Source organism: Crocodylus porosus, unplaced genomic scaffold, assembly GCF_001723895.1.
Source record: "Crocodylus porosus isolate Cpor-Errol unplaced genomic scaffold, CroPor_comp1, whole genome shotgun sequence".
Lineage (NCBI taxonomy): Eukaryota > Metazoa > Chordata > Crocodylia > Crocodylidae > Crocodylus > Crocodylus porosus.
The window spans coordinates 19120981-19134846 of record NW_017728913.1 but is presented as its reverse complement, the minus strand read 5'-3'; the positions used below and the strand labels follow the sequence as shown (position 1 = coordinate 19134846).

Here is a 13866-nt window from a genome sequence, read left to right as displayed (position 1 = left end):
TAGCCTCAGAGTTGCAATGATGGCAGCAAAGCACTATGCAAATACTATTAATCCAACTCCTGAAGAGAAGGAATCATTTTTCTTGGCTGCTCCACCGAGATACCAGTGTTTTGTTTGCTATTTGGGCAATGTATTTGATAGGTATTTGAGTTTGCTGCCTTTTAGCTGGTGACTGCCCCACAGACTATCCAGGTTGAAAACTCACATTCCTTTGTAGAGTTTGGCTCTGTGGCCCAACATTAAAATGGAAATGCATAGTAATATTTGAACAAGGACACAGGAGCATTAGGGTGGGATTCTATTACCTTTTGTTTGCCCAAATAACATTTACCCAGCTGTGTAAGTAAGTGTTTTGACACTTACAGGATGTGATTATTACCTTGTTACTGCAGCATGGATGTCAAAGTGCTTGTATATATCTGGAGTCTGATTAGTAGACTATAATGGCTGGGCAGCTACAAAGCTTGGAAAAAATAAGGAGGATGGTCCCCCCCATATTTTAGCCTGACTAACTGACTGGTTACGCCACTGTCCCAGGAAGTAAGAAACCCAGCTTCTAGATCCATGTCATCCAGAGAGAATTCGACCCTGCATCTCACTGACTTCTTAGGTGAGTGTCCCAACTACCAAACTGGCTACTCTCCAGTTTTTCCACTACATCTTGTGTTCAATAGTTATTGGATTAAATGGCTGGTAGTTAATGGATAAAATGTCTGGAGAGGTAGTTTCTGTCACCTTGTGAGAAGAATCCAGGCTAGAATCCAGGGCCTGCTTCCTTCCAGCACAGTAGCCATTTCATTGGCCCACACATCCGCTAACTTAGATTCTTCTTCTTGACCTCATATTTCCCACTCATGACTGACAAAAGGGCTAGTTTTAACAGACAGCCTGGATGAAAATGTCCTATAACAGCCAGGTGTTATTATTATTACCAAATGAATTGGGGAGGTTAGTTAAATGTTAAGTGCTTTGACATTCTCTGATAAGAGTCAGTAGAAATGTGAAATATTATTATCTGAAAAGTTGCTTTTATAGCTCATATATTACTTTTGGCAGTAAACACACTGACCATTTTATGTAAAACTGCTAATTCTCGTTTACATTCATGGAATCATAGAAAAAGAAGGGTTGCAAGGGGTGTTAGGAGTTCATCTAGTCCAACCTTTACATCAAGGGAGCATCACCCCTGTCTAAACCATTCTAGACAAATGTTCGTTGAACCTATTCTTAAAAAATTTCACAAATAACCCTCTTGCCCAACTACCAAGCACAATGCTCAAAACATCATAAACACTCTAACTTGCGACAGATAAAGCAGCACTATGTTGCTTTTGTTTTTTACTTGTATTCGGTTTTGGTTTACTGCCCAGTTCTGTTCACTGTTACTTTTGATTCATTAATAAGCTTTTTTTCATTTAAAAATGTCTGCTGAGGCAACACCAGCCAATATAGCCTGCTTCTGCATGACATGGTCCCCCAGGAGGTGCTTGACACCTGAAGGGGGCTGTGCCTAGGCCTCAGAGTGATCCTTCATTCTTTCTCTACTCTACAAGTTCCTTAGAAACTCCATCTGCCTCTGTTCCACCCTCAGATGCTAATTCTGGTCCTCTGGCCCATCTGTATCCTGTAGGACACTAATCACCTTAATAGTGGTGACTGTTCTGCCCAGTACTGAAAGACAGAAACCTCTTGAGCATTTAGTGACCTGAGGCCCTTCGAGCTGTCAGGGTGGGGAGATTCATCCTTCCCCCATGTCCGTGCATCGCAAAACCCACTCCCACCCCCTTCTAGCCTTCTTTTGGCCACAATGGCCTGGGAGAGGGCTGTGACTATGGGGATGGCCTGTAGTGGCAGTGGGTCTCCTCGCTCCCCTTTTATTCCCCTTTTCCCTCCAGGGGCTTTGCACTTCCCCCAGTGCCTGTGTCCCAATCATGTCTGTATGGAGGAAGAGTGGACTGTACCTTCCCAGGCTGCACAGCATGCCCGATCAGTGCCTGACTCATCAGCAGAAGTGGGTGTGGGGGTGTGTGTGTGGGTGTGGAGGGGGGGTGGCATTGGGTCCTTTAGGCTGTGCTGCAGTAGTGGCTGCTGTACTGGTGTGATAACCTGCAGTTAAATTGTTTTAAAGTTGCTTAAATTGTTTTACATAACCTGGGGACAGCCTACAGTTGAAAGGTTTGTCTCAAACATCGTGAGCAAGCACATTGCCGCAGGTGCTGACTCAGTGGTAACAAGTGCTGGGGAAAGTGGGAAGCAATGCAGATCGGTGCACTGTAACAGCCTCCTTAAGCTGCAGCTTGTGTAAAGTTGGTTGTTTGCTGATCTGAGCATGTGCAAAACAAAGGTCACATTGCGGTCAACTCAGCTACCACCAGAAACCCCCAGTGAGCCCACTGACTCAAATGGAGAAGCTTCTAGAACTCTAGATCGCGTAAGTCTGAGTGATTGACAGCCAGAGGCGGAGCCCTCCTGAGGGAAGGAGATAAAAGATGGACAGGGAAAATGCGCGCTTGTCGACCCATCACCCGCGGATCAAGAAAGAGGCACCAGCAACAGAAACATGCGCTGACAGCGCAGGATCCAGGGGTGGTGATATCTCTCTCTCTTTCTTTTTTTCTTTCTCCTCTTTTCTCTTTTTCTCTCAAGTTCTCCTTTCTTCTTTACCTCATGTGAATGTTTTCCAGGAATAAATCTTGACCAAGGGTTTTATTGTAGTTATTAAGTTAACCAAAATAAAGCAGTAAGTTGTTTATTCTAAGAGTGTTGTCTAACCACGCCGCACAGAGGATTGCAAAAGGACCTCTCCCTTCACCCACTGAGTGGGACGGGACAACTGGTAGTGGGTGGGTTGGGGTGTTTTGGAAGGGGAGCAGTAAGATGTTGGAGTGGGAGCAGAACACCAGAAGCAGCTGTGTGGGGAACTGTGTCCTGGGGCCCATGTTCTTGGCTGCAGGCACAGAGTTGAGGACCAGGGACAGCGGGGGACTCCCATGAAATGGAAAGCATGGGCTTGGACTCCAGGTCCAGGGTCTCAATTTCCGTGGAATCGGAGCTTTCCCTCCACGCCTGTGCACCATGCCTTCAACCATGCTGGAGAAGATGTCAAGGAAGCTCAGGTCCAGCTGCAAGTGCAACTTGATTCCCAGATCCTATGATGGTGCCAAGAGCAGCACCAAGAGGGAGGGCTCCTCAGGGGCCATTGCCATCAGCTGACCTCTTGCCCTGAGGCTCCTAGGGACCTCGCTTGGTTCCAGGGCACCTGCTTGTCCCATCATCCCAGAACCTCCCTATGCCTCATCCTCTGGGGTTCTCCTCAGCTCAGTGGCAGGTCTGTGTATACATTGTGGGGGGCAGGGGCACAGACTGGGGGCTCAGGTTTCCCCAGGTACCTGACACACATTACAGGAAAGGCATAATATGGCACATGACTGCTCCAAACATCCATTGATCAAGCAGGGCAAATGTCAAAGTAAAAGGCAAGCAAAACAAGAGGTCCCAGGGCTCATGCAGAGGACAGAGATGCTTCTCTTCCACACATTGTAATAGTAAAGCTGATTCTGTATGAATTCAAACAGCCATTGCTCGATACACAAAAGCCTGTTGCCTAGTCCCTCTAGATTAACGGATTCATGGAGATCTAAAACTTTGTGGAAAACGGCAGAGAGAAGCAAATGGCACAACCAAGAGCCCAGATGGTTGCTATTAAGAAATATCCATGTTTTGCTGTTAAATTACTAGAAAGGGGTTGTTTTGCCATACGGTATCAAACCATGGCAATAGATATTAACATTAAAGTTAAAACCAGAACTAACGCACATTGAAGGAAAGGCATAATATGGCACATGACTGCTCCAAACATCCATTGATCAAGCAGGACAGATGTCAAAGTAAAAGGCGAGCAAAACAACATGACCTGCTCATGCAGGTCCCAGGGCTCCCTTCCTCCCCTACTGCCTGTCTGTGGCTGACAGATGGCTGGAGGGGCGGCAGGGCTAGGGGGAGGGGTTGTGCTGGCTCAGCTCTGGCAGAGTTCAGGGGCAGGGCCCACTGCACACTTGGCTGGAGCACCCTAGTGTGGGGCAAGTGCTAGGATGCCTCCCTGCAAAAGAAGAGTGGGGGGTGGGGGAAGGTCGCAAAGGAGGCTGGGATGCTGGAAGACAGTAATCTAACTTGAATTGATTGTGGTTAAAGTCCTATACTCATGCCACTGTCTTGCTGACTCAGGATCCTTAATCCATATTTGTTCCTACAAGGTGTTTCAGCATTTCAAAACTGCAGAATATATATGATGAAAACCATTTTTTTTGGTTTTGTTTTTAAAGCAAGCAAACAAACACAACCAAAACCTGCTCTTTTCATCCCTTTTTATTCCCATTGTTATATTTCTCACTAAAATCAGGTCTCACCAGACTAAGTTCATGCTGACCAGAAGCAAAGTGCACTTTAAGGAGCTTTATCAAAATAATGGCAGAAATATATTTTATCTGTGTCCAGGTAAGACCGAAAACCATGTGAAATAATAGGATACTGTAAAATGACCAGAAAAAAGGAGTAATTAGGTATACTAAGAGGGATGGAAATAGTCTAGAGAATAATGATAACCAGCCCTGTGAGAATAAGAAAGTCTGTAGAGAAGCAGCTAAAAGATCTGTTGAATTCTGGCAAGTGTGAGGCAGAGGTATGGGCGGAGCAGGAGTCCCATCATCAAAGAAGGAGATAAATGTGTTCTAATCACACCCAGAAACAGAAATTTATTTGTAAAAAATGGTTAGAATAGTCACATATTTATTCTGAACAATAATTATTTAGTGAAATAAATGTCTGGATTACAGCCTCACCATAACTGATATTGAATAAACAGTTGAAATAATTCATGTTAACTATTGATTTCTTGGACCAAGGTACAGCTGAAACAATATCTGCTTGAGCTATAAAAATGTTTTTTGTACACTGGGCATGATTTCCTCCAAAGAAATAGGCAAGTAAAGAATAATATTATAATTAACCTATATAATCCTGCTCTACACAAATGCACGAGTCATTCAGCCTGAGTTAACCTTTCACACCAAAAGTTACTAAATATTGCTAACTACAACTCAATATTTCATAGTTCAGAAGGCTCATAGTTGTAACTTTTTGTTTTACAGTTTATTGTTGAGTTTACAGGATCATGAAATTTGGAAGCATGGAATAAGAGATATCAAATCAGCTTTTATACTGTTGTTGAGGAATCCATATAAGATGGGATTCAGGCAGCAGGACATCATGCCCAGTAAGTGACATATGCAGTATACTAATTTAAAATGCCTATTAGAAATGAGATGGGCATTAAAATCAGTCACAACATGGAAAAGGTGAAGAGGCATCCAACTGACAGCAAAAACTAGTATCAGAGCTGTCAGTCTGCAGAAAACCCTCCGAGATCTTGTCTTAATTCGAGTGATGGATCGGGATACTGTAATTGCATCCTGCGCATCTGAATTTTCTTCTCGTTTCATCTCAAAGCAGATAGGTACCCCTGGTAGGAACTTACTTGAAGAGAGCTGGCTTCTTTCTGTCCCAGAGGTATCTGGGAGGTTTCCAGAATTATTGTTCTGTTGATGCCTTAAAATAGCTGGCATCACACTAGAAGTCTTTTTACTGTACCTTCTTCGGTGTTTTCTGACAAATGTGTAACTCCATCCAGAACTGCTGGAGAGCTGTGCCTGGGGTCCACTACACTTAGATGGATGAAGTGTGAGGTTTATCATCTCATTTTCTTCAAATTTGTTTTCCTTGTTTGACAATTTGGAACTTACACTCCTGCAGACACTAGTATGACTTACAGTTAAACAAACCAAGGGTAATATATACTGCATGAATAATAAAGAAATAGTGAAGCTGATTCTGTATGAATCAGATGGCCATGACTCAGTACACAAAAGCCTGTTGCCTAGTCCCTCTAGATTAATGGATTCATGGAGATCTACAATTTTGTGGAAAACTGGCAGAGGGGAGCAAATGACACAACCAAGAGCCCAGATGGTTGCTATTAAGAAATATCCATGTCTTGCTGTTAAATTACTAGAAAGGGGTTCTTTTATCATACGGTATCGAACCACGGCAATAGATATTAACATTAAAGTTGAAACCAGAACTGACACACATTGGAGGAAAGGCATAATATGGCACATGATTTCTCCAAACACCCATTGATCAAGTAGGACAGATGTCAGAGTAAAAGGCGAGCAGAACAGCACAACTAAAATGTCAGAAAAGGCCAAGTTTCCAATGAGAATGTTTATTATTGTCTTCTGTTTGCGTTTTATTAAAGCCATTAGAATAAGCAGATTTCCCAGAAGACCAACAAGACTTATAAATGTGTACAACCCAATCAGGAAGTACTGTATGTCATCTACACTGCTCTTATAATCTTCCCAGGCAGAAAAATCAGAACTTTTTGTAGTAGCAGAGGTGTTCTCCTTGGCAAGGGTCGTGTCATTTTGGTCTTTGAGTTCTAAATCCATATTACAGTCCTGCTTAGAATCAGAAAGACATTAATTAGCAGCTGAAGAAAAGATGACACTGATTTTAATCATAATTTACAGAAACATCTTTTTTTCTATTACTTTAACACATTTGAAAGTATTGTGATAACTATATGTTGTAGCAAATCCTGTATGCCTATAAGCTGACATCCATTTAATTTCCATAAATCTTGGCATATGTTGTATAGCCTACCTAGATCTCAACACCTTACTTCTCATATTAGTTACAATATGAGAGTATGCACTGTAAAATGAGCAATTAAAAATTGCTCAGTGTGGGCAAGACCCTAGACCCCTTATGTGGGCACTTGTTCACAAAAGCAGTCAGTGGGATTATTCACAAGAAAAATTGCTCATCAGTGTGGGAGGGGTTCACAATCACAGTTTGGCCATAAGCAAAAATAATTTCTCTTACAGGACAACAAATTACACTGGAAGTATTTTAAAATACCTAATGTGTTGAAAGACGGAAATCTTCCTTACCTCCATAAAAGGTTCCTATTGTCCCACTGAGTTCACTGCCTAGCATGGTAATCCCTGAAATGGTAGTCATAGTCAACCTGCATCCCTTAATTTGGAATGTTAATGACATTTCAGGGACAATGCTATAGCCCTTTCTGAGCATATCTACACATACAAGTAATGCAAAGCAATAAATTCTGGAGTTGATTGCCATTTGAAAGTGCACATGGAAGCACAACACATTGACCTGGGTTGGAGCAGACTTAGGTGGTAGGGGGTCCGGGGGTCGGGTGCAGTGCAGGGGGCTGCTTCTCCCAACCCAGCTCAGTGTGCTGGAGATGGGCTGGCTGGAGTAGGAGGATGCTTCAGTGTGGGGCTAGCCAGCAGGGAGCCCCCACACTGAAGCACTCGTGTGTCCCAGCCAGCCAGGGCAGCGTCTACATGTGCACTGCTAAGGAATCTTATTCTCCACAGCAGGATAGTACTTGCATTTATATAGAGGCACACATTTAGACACAAAGACATTTATTGCACAGCTAATTTTAGTCTACTGTGCAGTAAACATCTCATGTAGACATGTCCATTGAGGCATAATTACCACTAACATCATAGGGAAGTTTGTCACAATAGAAGGGATACAGAAGCTTCTAGATTATTTTTATTATGAGATGTATCTCTATAATGCTCATGAAGTGCAGGTTGTAGTATTTAATTATTTCTCAAATAATATTTCCCAAAAACTGAAAAGTGAGGGAAAGATAGAGCACAAAAAAGCCACTCCCTCTAAAATCACTGTCAGGTGTTCCTAAATTTTCAGGGATCTTTTGAGCAGAAGTTCTGGAGGTCCTACAAAACAAAGTAAGTGTATGCAGTATAGAGAGCCAGTGCTGTTTTTTTTAATGCAATGACACTGCAATCTTCATATAATTGTTTACTATTTGGGACATGTCTAACACATTAGAATCATAGAAAATTAAGGTTGGAGGTGAACTCAGGAGGTCATCTAGTCTGACCCCCTGCTCAAAGCAAGACCATCCCCAACGTATCATCCCAGCCAAGGCTTGATCTTAAAAACCTCCAAGGATGGAGATTCCACAACCTCTCTGGGTGGTCCATTCCACTGCTTTGTTATCCTCCTAGTGAGAGAGTTTTTCTTAATGTCCAACCTAAACCTCCCTTGCTGCAAGTTGAGACTGTTGCTCCTTGTTCTGTTATCTGCCATCACTGAGAACAGTCCAACTCCATCCTCTTTGAAATCATCCTTCAGGTAGCTGAAGGCTGGTGTTAAATCCCCCCTCAATCTTCTCTTCTCCAGAAGAGATGCACATATTTTAGAGGGGGTGGCTTATAAAGGCTATGTGGGTCATACAATGGGCTGCATTTGTAAGGAACCTGCATGTACTGGGGTAACAAAATCAAAGAACAAGGGTGGCTTGAAATTCCTAGAAAGTGGAGGCCTGCTTGTATAATCTGTTTTAGTCCTTTAAAACTTTGGACAAGTTTACTAGTCCTGAGAGATATCAGTTAAAAGGCTAAAGTAAACTCACTTTTCTCCTTTTTCCACTCTTGTCTCTGTTTTTATAGGTCTCCAACCCCTCTGACCACCACAGAAAGAACATTTGACCTTTAAATGGGGAGAAATGCCATACCTACCTTCCTCTAGCTGCTAATCACCTTCTCAGAGCATACCTTCTTAGTGCACATTGCCAGCTTAGTACCAGTTCTTCCTCCCTGCAACCCTCAGCTACACACTGTCTCTTCACAGGTACTTTCAGATCTGGAGGATGTGCTAGATTTTGGCAGCAGGAGAAAGCAGTGATACATCTAGGGTAGGGCAGCCAGAGTAGCTGCAAGAGGCACCGACTTATGAGCGGAGGTGGGCACAGAAAAAAATGGCTCCCCTTACAGCTGTGTGATTGTGCCAGCAGCATAGCAGCAGCAGCCAGAAGTCACTCCTGCCCCCACGTATAATGGCTGCCCCAGGTTCCTGGCTATCTCATTATGCCTCTGGGAGAAAATAAAGTAAGCATCCCAGTGGGCCAAGCAAAAATGGCTCCTCTAAAAATTGCGGACTGTCCCTCTTATAAATTACAAACCTACCACTTCCCTTGATCACAAGACTTAACTACACAGGGAGCAGAACCTAGAGACCTGGCCAGCTCTTAGGCATAAAGCATTCTAGAAAGGGCTATTTACCACTAGTTTTCATTCATGTAAAAATCTGCTTCCTCAGTCATCTAAGGTGAGAAGTATTGGAGGCTTTTAAGACCTAACTAGACAAAGCCTTGACTGGGATGATCTAGTTGGGGATGGTCCTGCTTTGAAAAAGGGGGTTGGACTAGATGACCCCCTGAGATCCTTTCCAACCCTAATTTTCTATGATTGTATTTATTAATGAGTATTATGTCCATCATTTTTCCATCATCACGTGAGAGGGAGAATAAATAAATTTTGAATCTAGTGATTTTTTATGACAATTTGACAAGTTTGGGATAAAGTGCTACTTAAACACAAACAGGACAAATGTAAGAGCAGGTGGAGCCAATGCAATAATCTAAATACTTTATTCATTATGTCGTGGAAGAGTGTATTAGTTTAAAGTATGAATCTTTTTCTGGTCACTAGTGATATGATTGGATAAACTATGTGGTGGATAGAATATCTGTTCCTTAGGGTAGTACTAAAGCAATGTGATTTGCATGTGACCTAAACTATACATTACTATACTCCCCATTGTTCAGAAGCTTTTGTGAAGGGACACCTTAACTTGGAATTTGGGGGCATTCTAGTTTTTATGGGTTTTCAAATAAGTACAGCATTTTCTTAAAAGACTTAGCTGAAGTCAGTAATAGATTCTGATTTTTCAGAAATGTTCCTAACTACAAATCACCCAAAAACAGTGGGAGCTGCAAGTCACGGCTTTTGCATTATGCTGAAAACTCCATTCTGATTTGTGAACAACATTTTGATGCTGTACTGTTCATGGTGCTGTATCCTAGATTTTTGCAGCGTAATGTCCATCTTAGCTGGGACCTTGGAAGATTTGTAAGGAGAAATCCTTATATCTAGCAGAAGGGATCTGTAGGAAAGATGCCAAGGGTCCTGAACTTGGACAACCCTCCTGCAGATAGATACATCTCAGAACAAAAGGTTGTCTAGAGTTCAAGGGAGCTAGGTCTGGAGTTGCACTTCTGGTCACCTGACAGGGTTTTTTAAACTTTTAAGTCATCATTACATGAAAAGAGAAGCAGAACTTTCTTTACAAGTTGGCTCTTATCAAACTTAAGGTTCTGTCACCAATCAGCAAACAGAAGAGGAGAGTTCAGGAGGGCCCTTTGACCTGAAAGGATGCTACCGATGGCTAAAAGGCTCTTGAAATGATGAGGATGTTGGGGATAGGTTCTGCATAGAGGGGTTTGTTATTTTTGCCTCGATCTGTGCTTTGATTTATGCAGAAGAATTCACAGACAATCTAGGCAATCTTGTTTTACTTCTTGCAGGTAGCTGAAGGATGAAACTATAAACAAGATAACGCAAAAAGATGAAGTCTGGGTTCAGCATGCTAAAAAAATTGTTGTGTTTTAGACTATGGCACTGGTCGTAGGGTCTAGGGAAGTGAATGCAGTTGCAGCAAATCCCAGTTACACAGCAGGCCAGTTATCCAGCTGAGCTACGGAAATGTAACTGATGTTACAAGCTATGGTTATAGCTAGAGATCACTGTAATTCAGGCTCTGGCAGGGGGACAAGTGGGCTCCCTGTAGGCTCGCTGGAGCCGATTTCAGGCATTTTTCAGGGTGAGCTCTCCCACGCCGCTAATTGGCTGAGAGGACCACTTCTCTGCCATGATACACAGAGAAAGGGAGGGGGAAATTCCTCACCATTCCTGCACATGAGCAAACCAAAGCAAGGCTCAGCAGAGCCCTGCAGGGAAGGAAGAAGTGCTTGTTCCCCATGCCCGGCTGTGGGAGCAGGCACCCAACATAGTTATGAGTTGGGATGGAGCAGCCCAGGATGGCAGAGGACCTGGGAAGTCAGCCTACCAGCCTAAGGTTGGTCCCACTAGGCTCAGCGTGCTGTGGAGGGGCTGGCTGGGGAGTGAGGGTGTTTTAGACTGAAGCTAGCCAGCAGGCAGCCCCTGCACTGAAGCACCCTCAGCTGGGTCAGCATTGACATGTGAGCTGCAGTGCATGAAAAACTACCCTGCTGCAGAGCGTATTAGTTTCCTGAGTCCTAATAGGACTGCGTGTGTAGATGATGAGACATTTACTGTGGAGCTAAATAGTCAGCTTCACAGTAACCATCTCATGTAGATGCACCCAGTAAGTCCCTGCTTATGAAGTTTATGCATCTCTGATTAGTTAGTCTACAAGGTGCAAACATACCTTGCCTTCTGCCTAACTTCAGACTAAAACAGCTTCCTCTCTGTGCTCATACATACATTAAAACAAGAACATCCATCATGAACTAGAAAATTCCTTCCTTGAATCTATTTCATTTATATCAAATTCCATATTTTAATTTTCACTCATCTTTTTATGAGTACTTTAGTTCTCTTTTTCCTTCCCCAAATTATGCTTCAAGAGGTTTTTGGAAATCTAAATTGATCTAAGGCCTTAAAATGAAAAAGGAGTTTAAAATACCAGCTGATCTCACAGTCTCCTGGCATACTATGTTTAATGTGATTTAAAATTAATCTTATTGTTCTGCCTTAAGACTTTTGATTATTTAAAAATGCAAAATTAAATAATCCATAAATCAGAGTTTTGGAGGATAAATAGGATGCAAAGTTTTTATGTTTGCAGAAGGTTTTAAAAGGGAAAATCTTAAAGATACAAAAGGCAGTTAGGCACCAACTTCCATTGAAAGCAAACAGGAACTAGGTATTACATTTCTCCCTCTGAGAGTTTTCTTCATATTAAATGAGACTCCTCTAGGCATGTGTATTGAAAACTGTCCTTTTCTGGTGTTGTTAATATATTTTAACCCAGCTTTAACTGGTTTGGGCCTGTTTAATCTAGTGTCCATAATTGTTCAATAATGTTATTAGGGATAGCAAGCACTGAACAAATGATAGACTCCCAGAAATGTATCATTAGCCCCATTCACCCCCCCCATTAAACAGAATCTCCCCCTCCCAAAATACACACAATAAAATTAGAATATTACCACAGTATCAAGGCTGTGCAGTTAAGTGCCCAGAAAATAAAAGAGTTGAACACCGCAACCTTAATGCTGCTCTGTTGTAGGCAAGTATTATGATGGTCTATGATTACATACCCGCTAATTATCTACGCCTGTAGAAAGCTCACTGAATTATGTTGTATTATTTAAGAAACAAAATGTTATCATGTAAGTAAAGACTATTGTATCACTCGTGAGCCACAGGACAGAGTTAAGGTTGTGCGTTCACATTATACAGATTCAAGAATTAGAGCTACCATTTCAAATGTTTCTGTTCTTTGACTTGTACAATCAGTGCATTCAGCGGCAAACTCCATTTTAAGAACACTTGAGATTTCAAATAAGAGTAAGATCATTTCAACGCTCCACGTAAAAGTGGCTTCTTGCATGCTAATGTGGCATCTGTTAAAGTGGCCAGGGCTGATTTTAAAAAAAAAACCAAAAGCAGCTTTCCATCCTGTAAAACAAGACTATAGCTTCCCACTGAAGGCAAACTAATCAGTTAAGTGACAATATCCCTCCAAATGCATGCAAAGGGATGTGATGTAAGGTAAGGTGATCCTTTCCTGATCAAAAAAGGGCTACACTCTGTTGCTAACTGATGTACTTCTGAGTGCCTATAGAGTAACTTAACTACCTTCTAGAGATGATGATGATAACGATGGTGATAAGGATGCTAATGACCTTAAGATAGGCATCTGCTTTTTTTTTCAAATTCAGGGAATCGCGGTAGATTTAGTTCAAACAAATTAAAAGCAAGGCGTCTCACCCCAGTAATTACATGGTAATTAAGCACCTATCTCATCTGAGGAGATGCCGCTCTCCCAACGCTGCCCAGTGCAATGTCCCCAACGGAGCCGATACAAGGATCCTTGTCGAGGTGTCTCGGAGGTGGAGGACGGCAGGGAAGGCTTTCACAAGGCCGGCGTTTAGAAGAAGTCAGAGGACAACATGAGCCGTGACTATGGGTTCAAACGCAAGCCGCTGCCCCCGGACCGAGGGGATCGCGCTAGTCCCGGATGCTGAGGGATCGCTTGTCCCACGGGGACCCGAGAGGACTGCGTGATCCCGGGACCACCTAACCCAAGGACCGAGGGGATCAGGCTAGTCCTGGCTCCTCAGGGATCGCCCATCTCAGGACCCGAGGGGATCGCGCTAGTCCTGGATGCTGAGGGATCGCCCATCCCAGGGACCCGAGGGGATCGCGTTATCTCGGGACCCGAGGGGGGTCACCTTATCCCAAGGACCGAGGGGATCGCGCTAGTCCTGAATGCTAAGGGATCGCGTTATCCCAGGGACCCGAGGGGATCGCGTTATCCCAGCCTCCAAGGGGATGGCGCTAGCCCCGGGTGCTAGGGGATCGCCCATCCCAGCACCCGAGGGGACGGCGCTATCCCTGGGGATGGAGCAGGGCCGGGCCGAGGGCGCTGCACCCCCAGTCCCCGGCCCCCAGGGCAGGCAGACGGCGCCGGGGCCGTCCGCTTCCCCTCCCCAAAGGCTAGCCAGCCAGTTCCGCGGCCGGCCCCGCCGGGCTCCCCGGGGCGCCAGGCTGCCCCCTCCCCCTCATCCCCCGCTGGGCATCCCGCCCAGCCCGGCCCGCCGACACGTGCCGCTACCTGCGGCGCCCCGCTCCCGCCAGCGCCGCCCCCCCCCGCCCCCCCTCGGGTCGGCTCTTAAGGTGGCCGCGGGCAGCG

At 44.0% G+C, this 13866-nt stretch overlaps 1 protein-coding gene across 1 annotated transcript; it reads right to left on the bottom strand.

Moving 5' to 3' along the window:
- Positions 1–4437: 4437 nt before the first annotated feature.
- On the bottom strand, positions 4438–13333 carry NPY5R (neuropeptide Y receptor Y5). The gene is made up of 2 exons (XM_019534568.1): positions 12969–13333; positions 4438–6515 (listed from the first exon to the last, which is right to left on the bottom strand). Exon 2 carries the CDS (start codon positions 6504–6506, stop codon positions 5169–5171), a length of 1338 nt encoding a protein of 445 aa, XP_019390113.1. The 5' UTR covers positions 6507–6515; positions 12969–13333; the 3' UTR covers positions 4438–5168.
- Between the last annotated feature and the right edge of the window lie 533 nt (positions 13334–13866).

Bases quoted from the DNA above. Each gene is read 5' to 3' on its own strand.
- NPY5R (XM_019534568.1), bottom strand. From the start codon at position 6,506: ATGGATTTAGAACTCAAAGACCAAAATGACACGACCCTTGCCAAGGAG.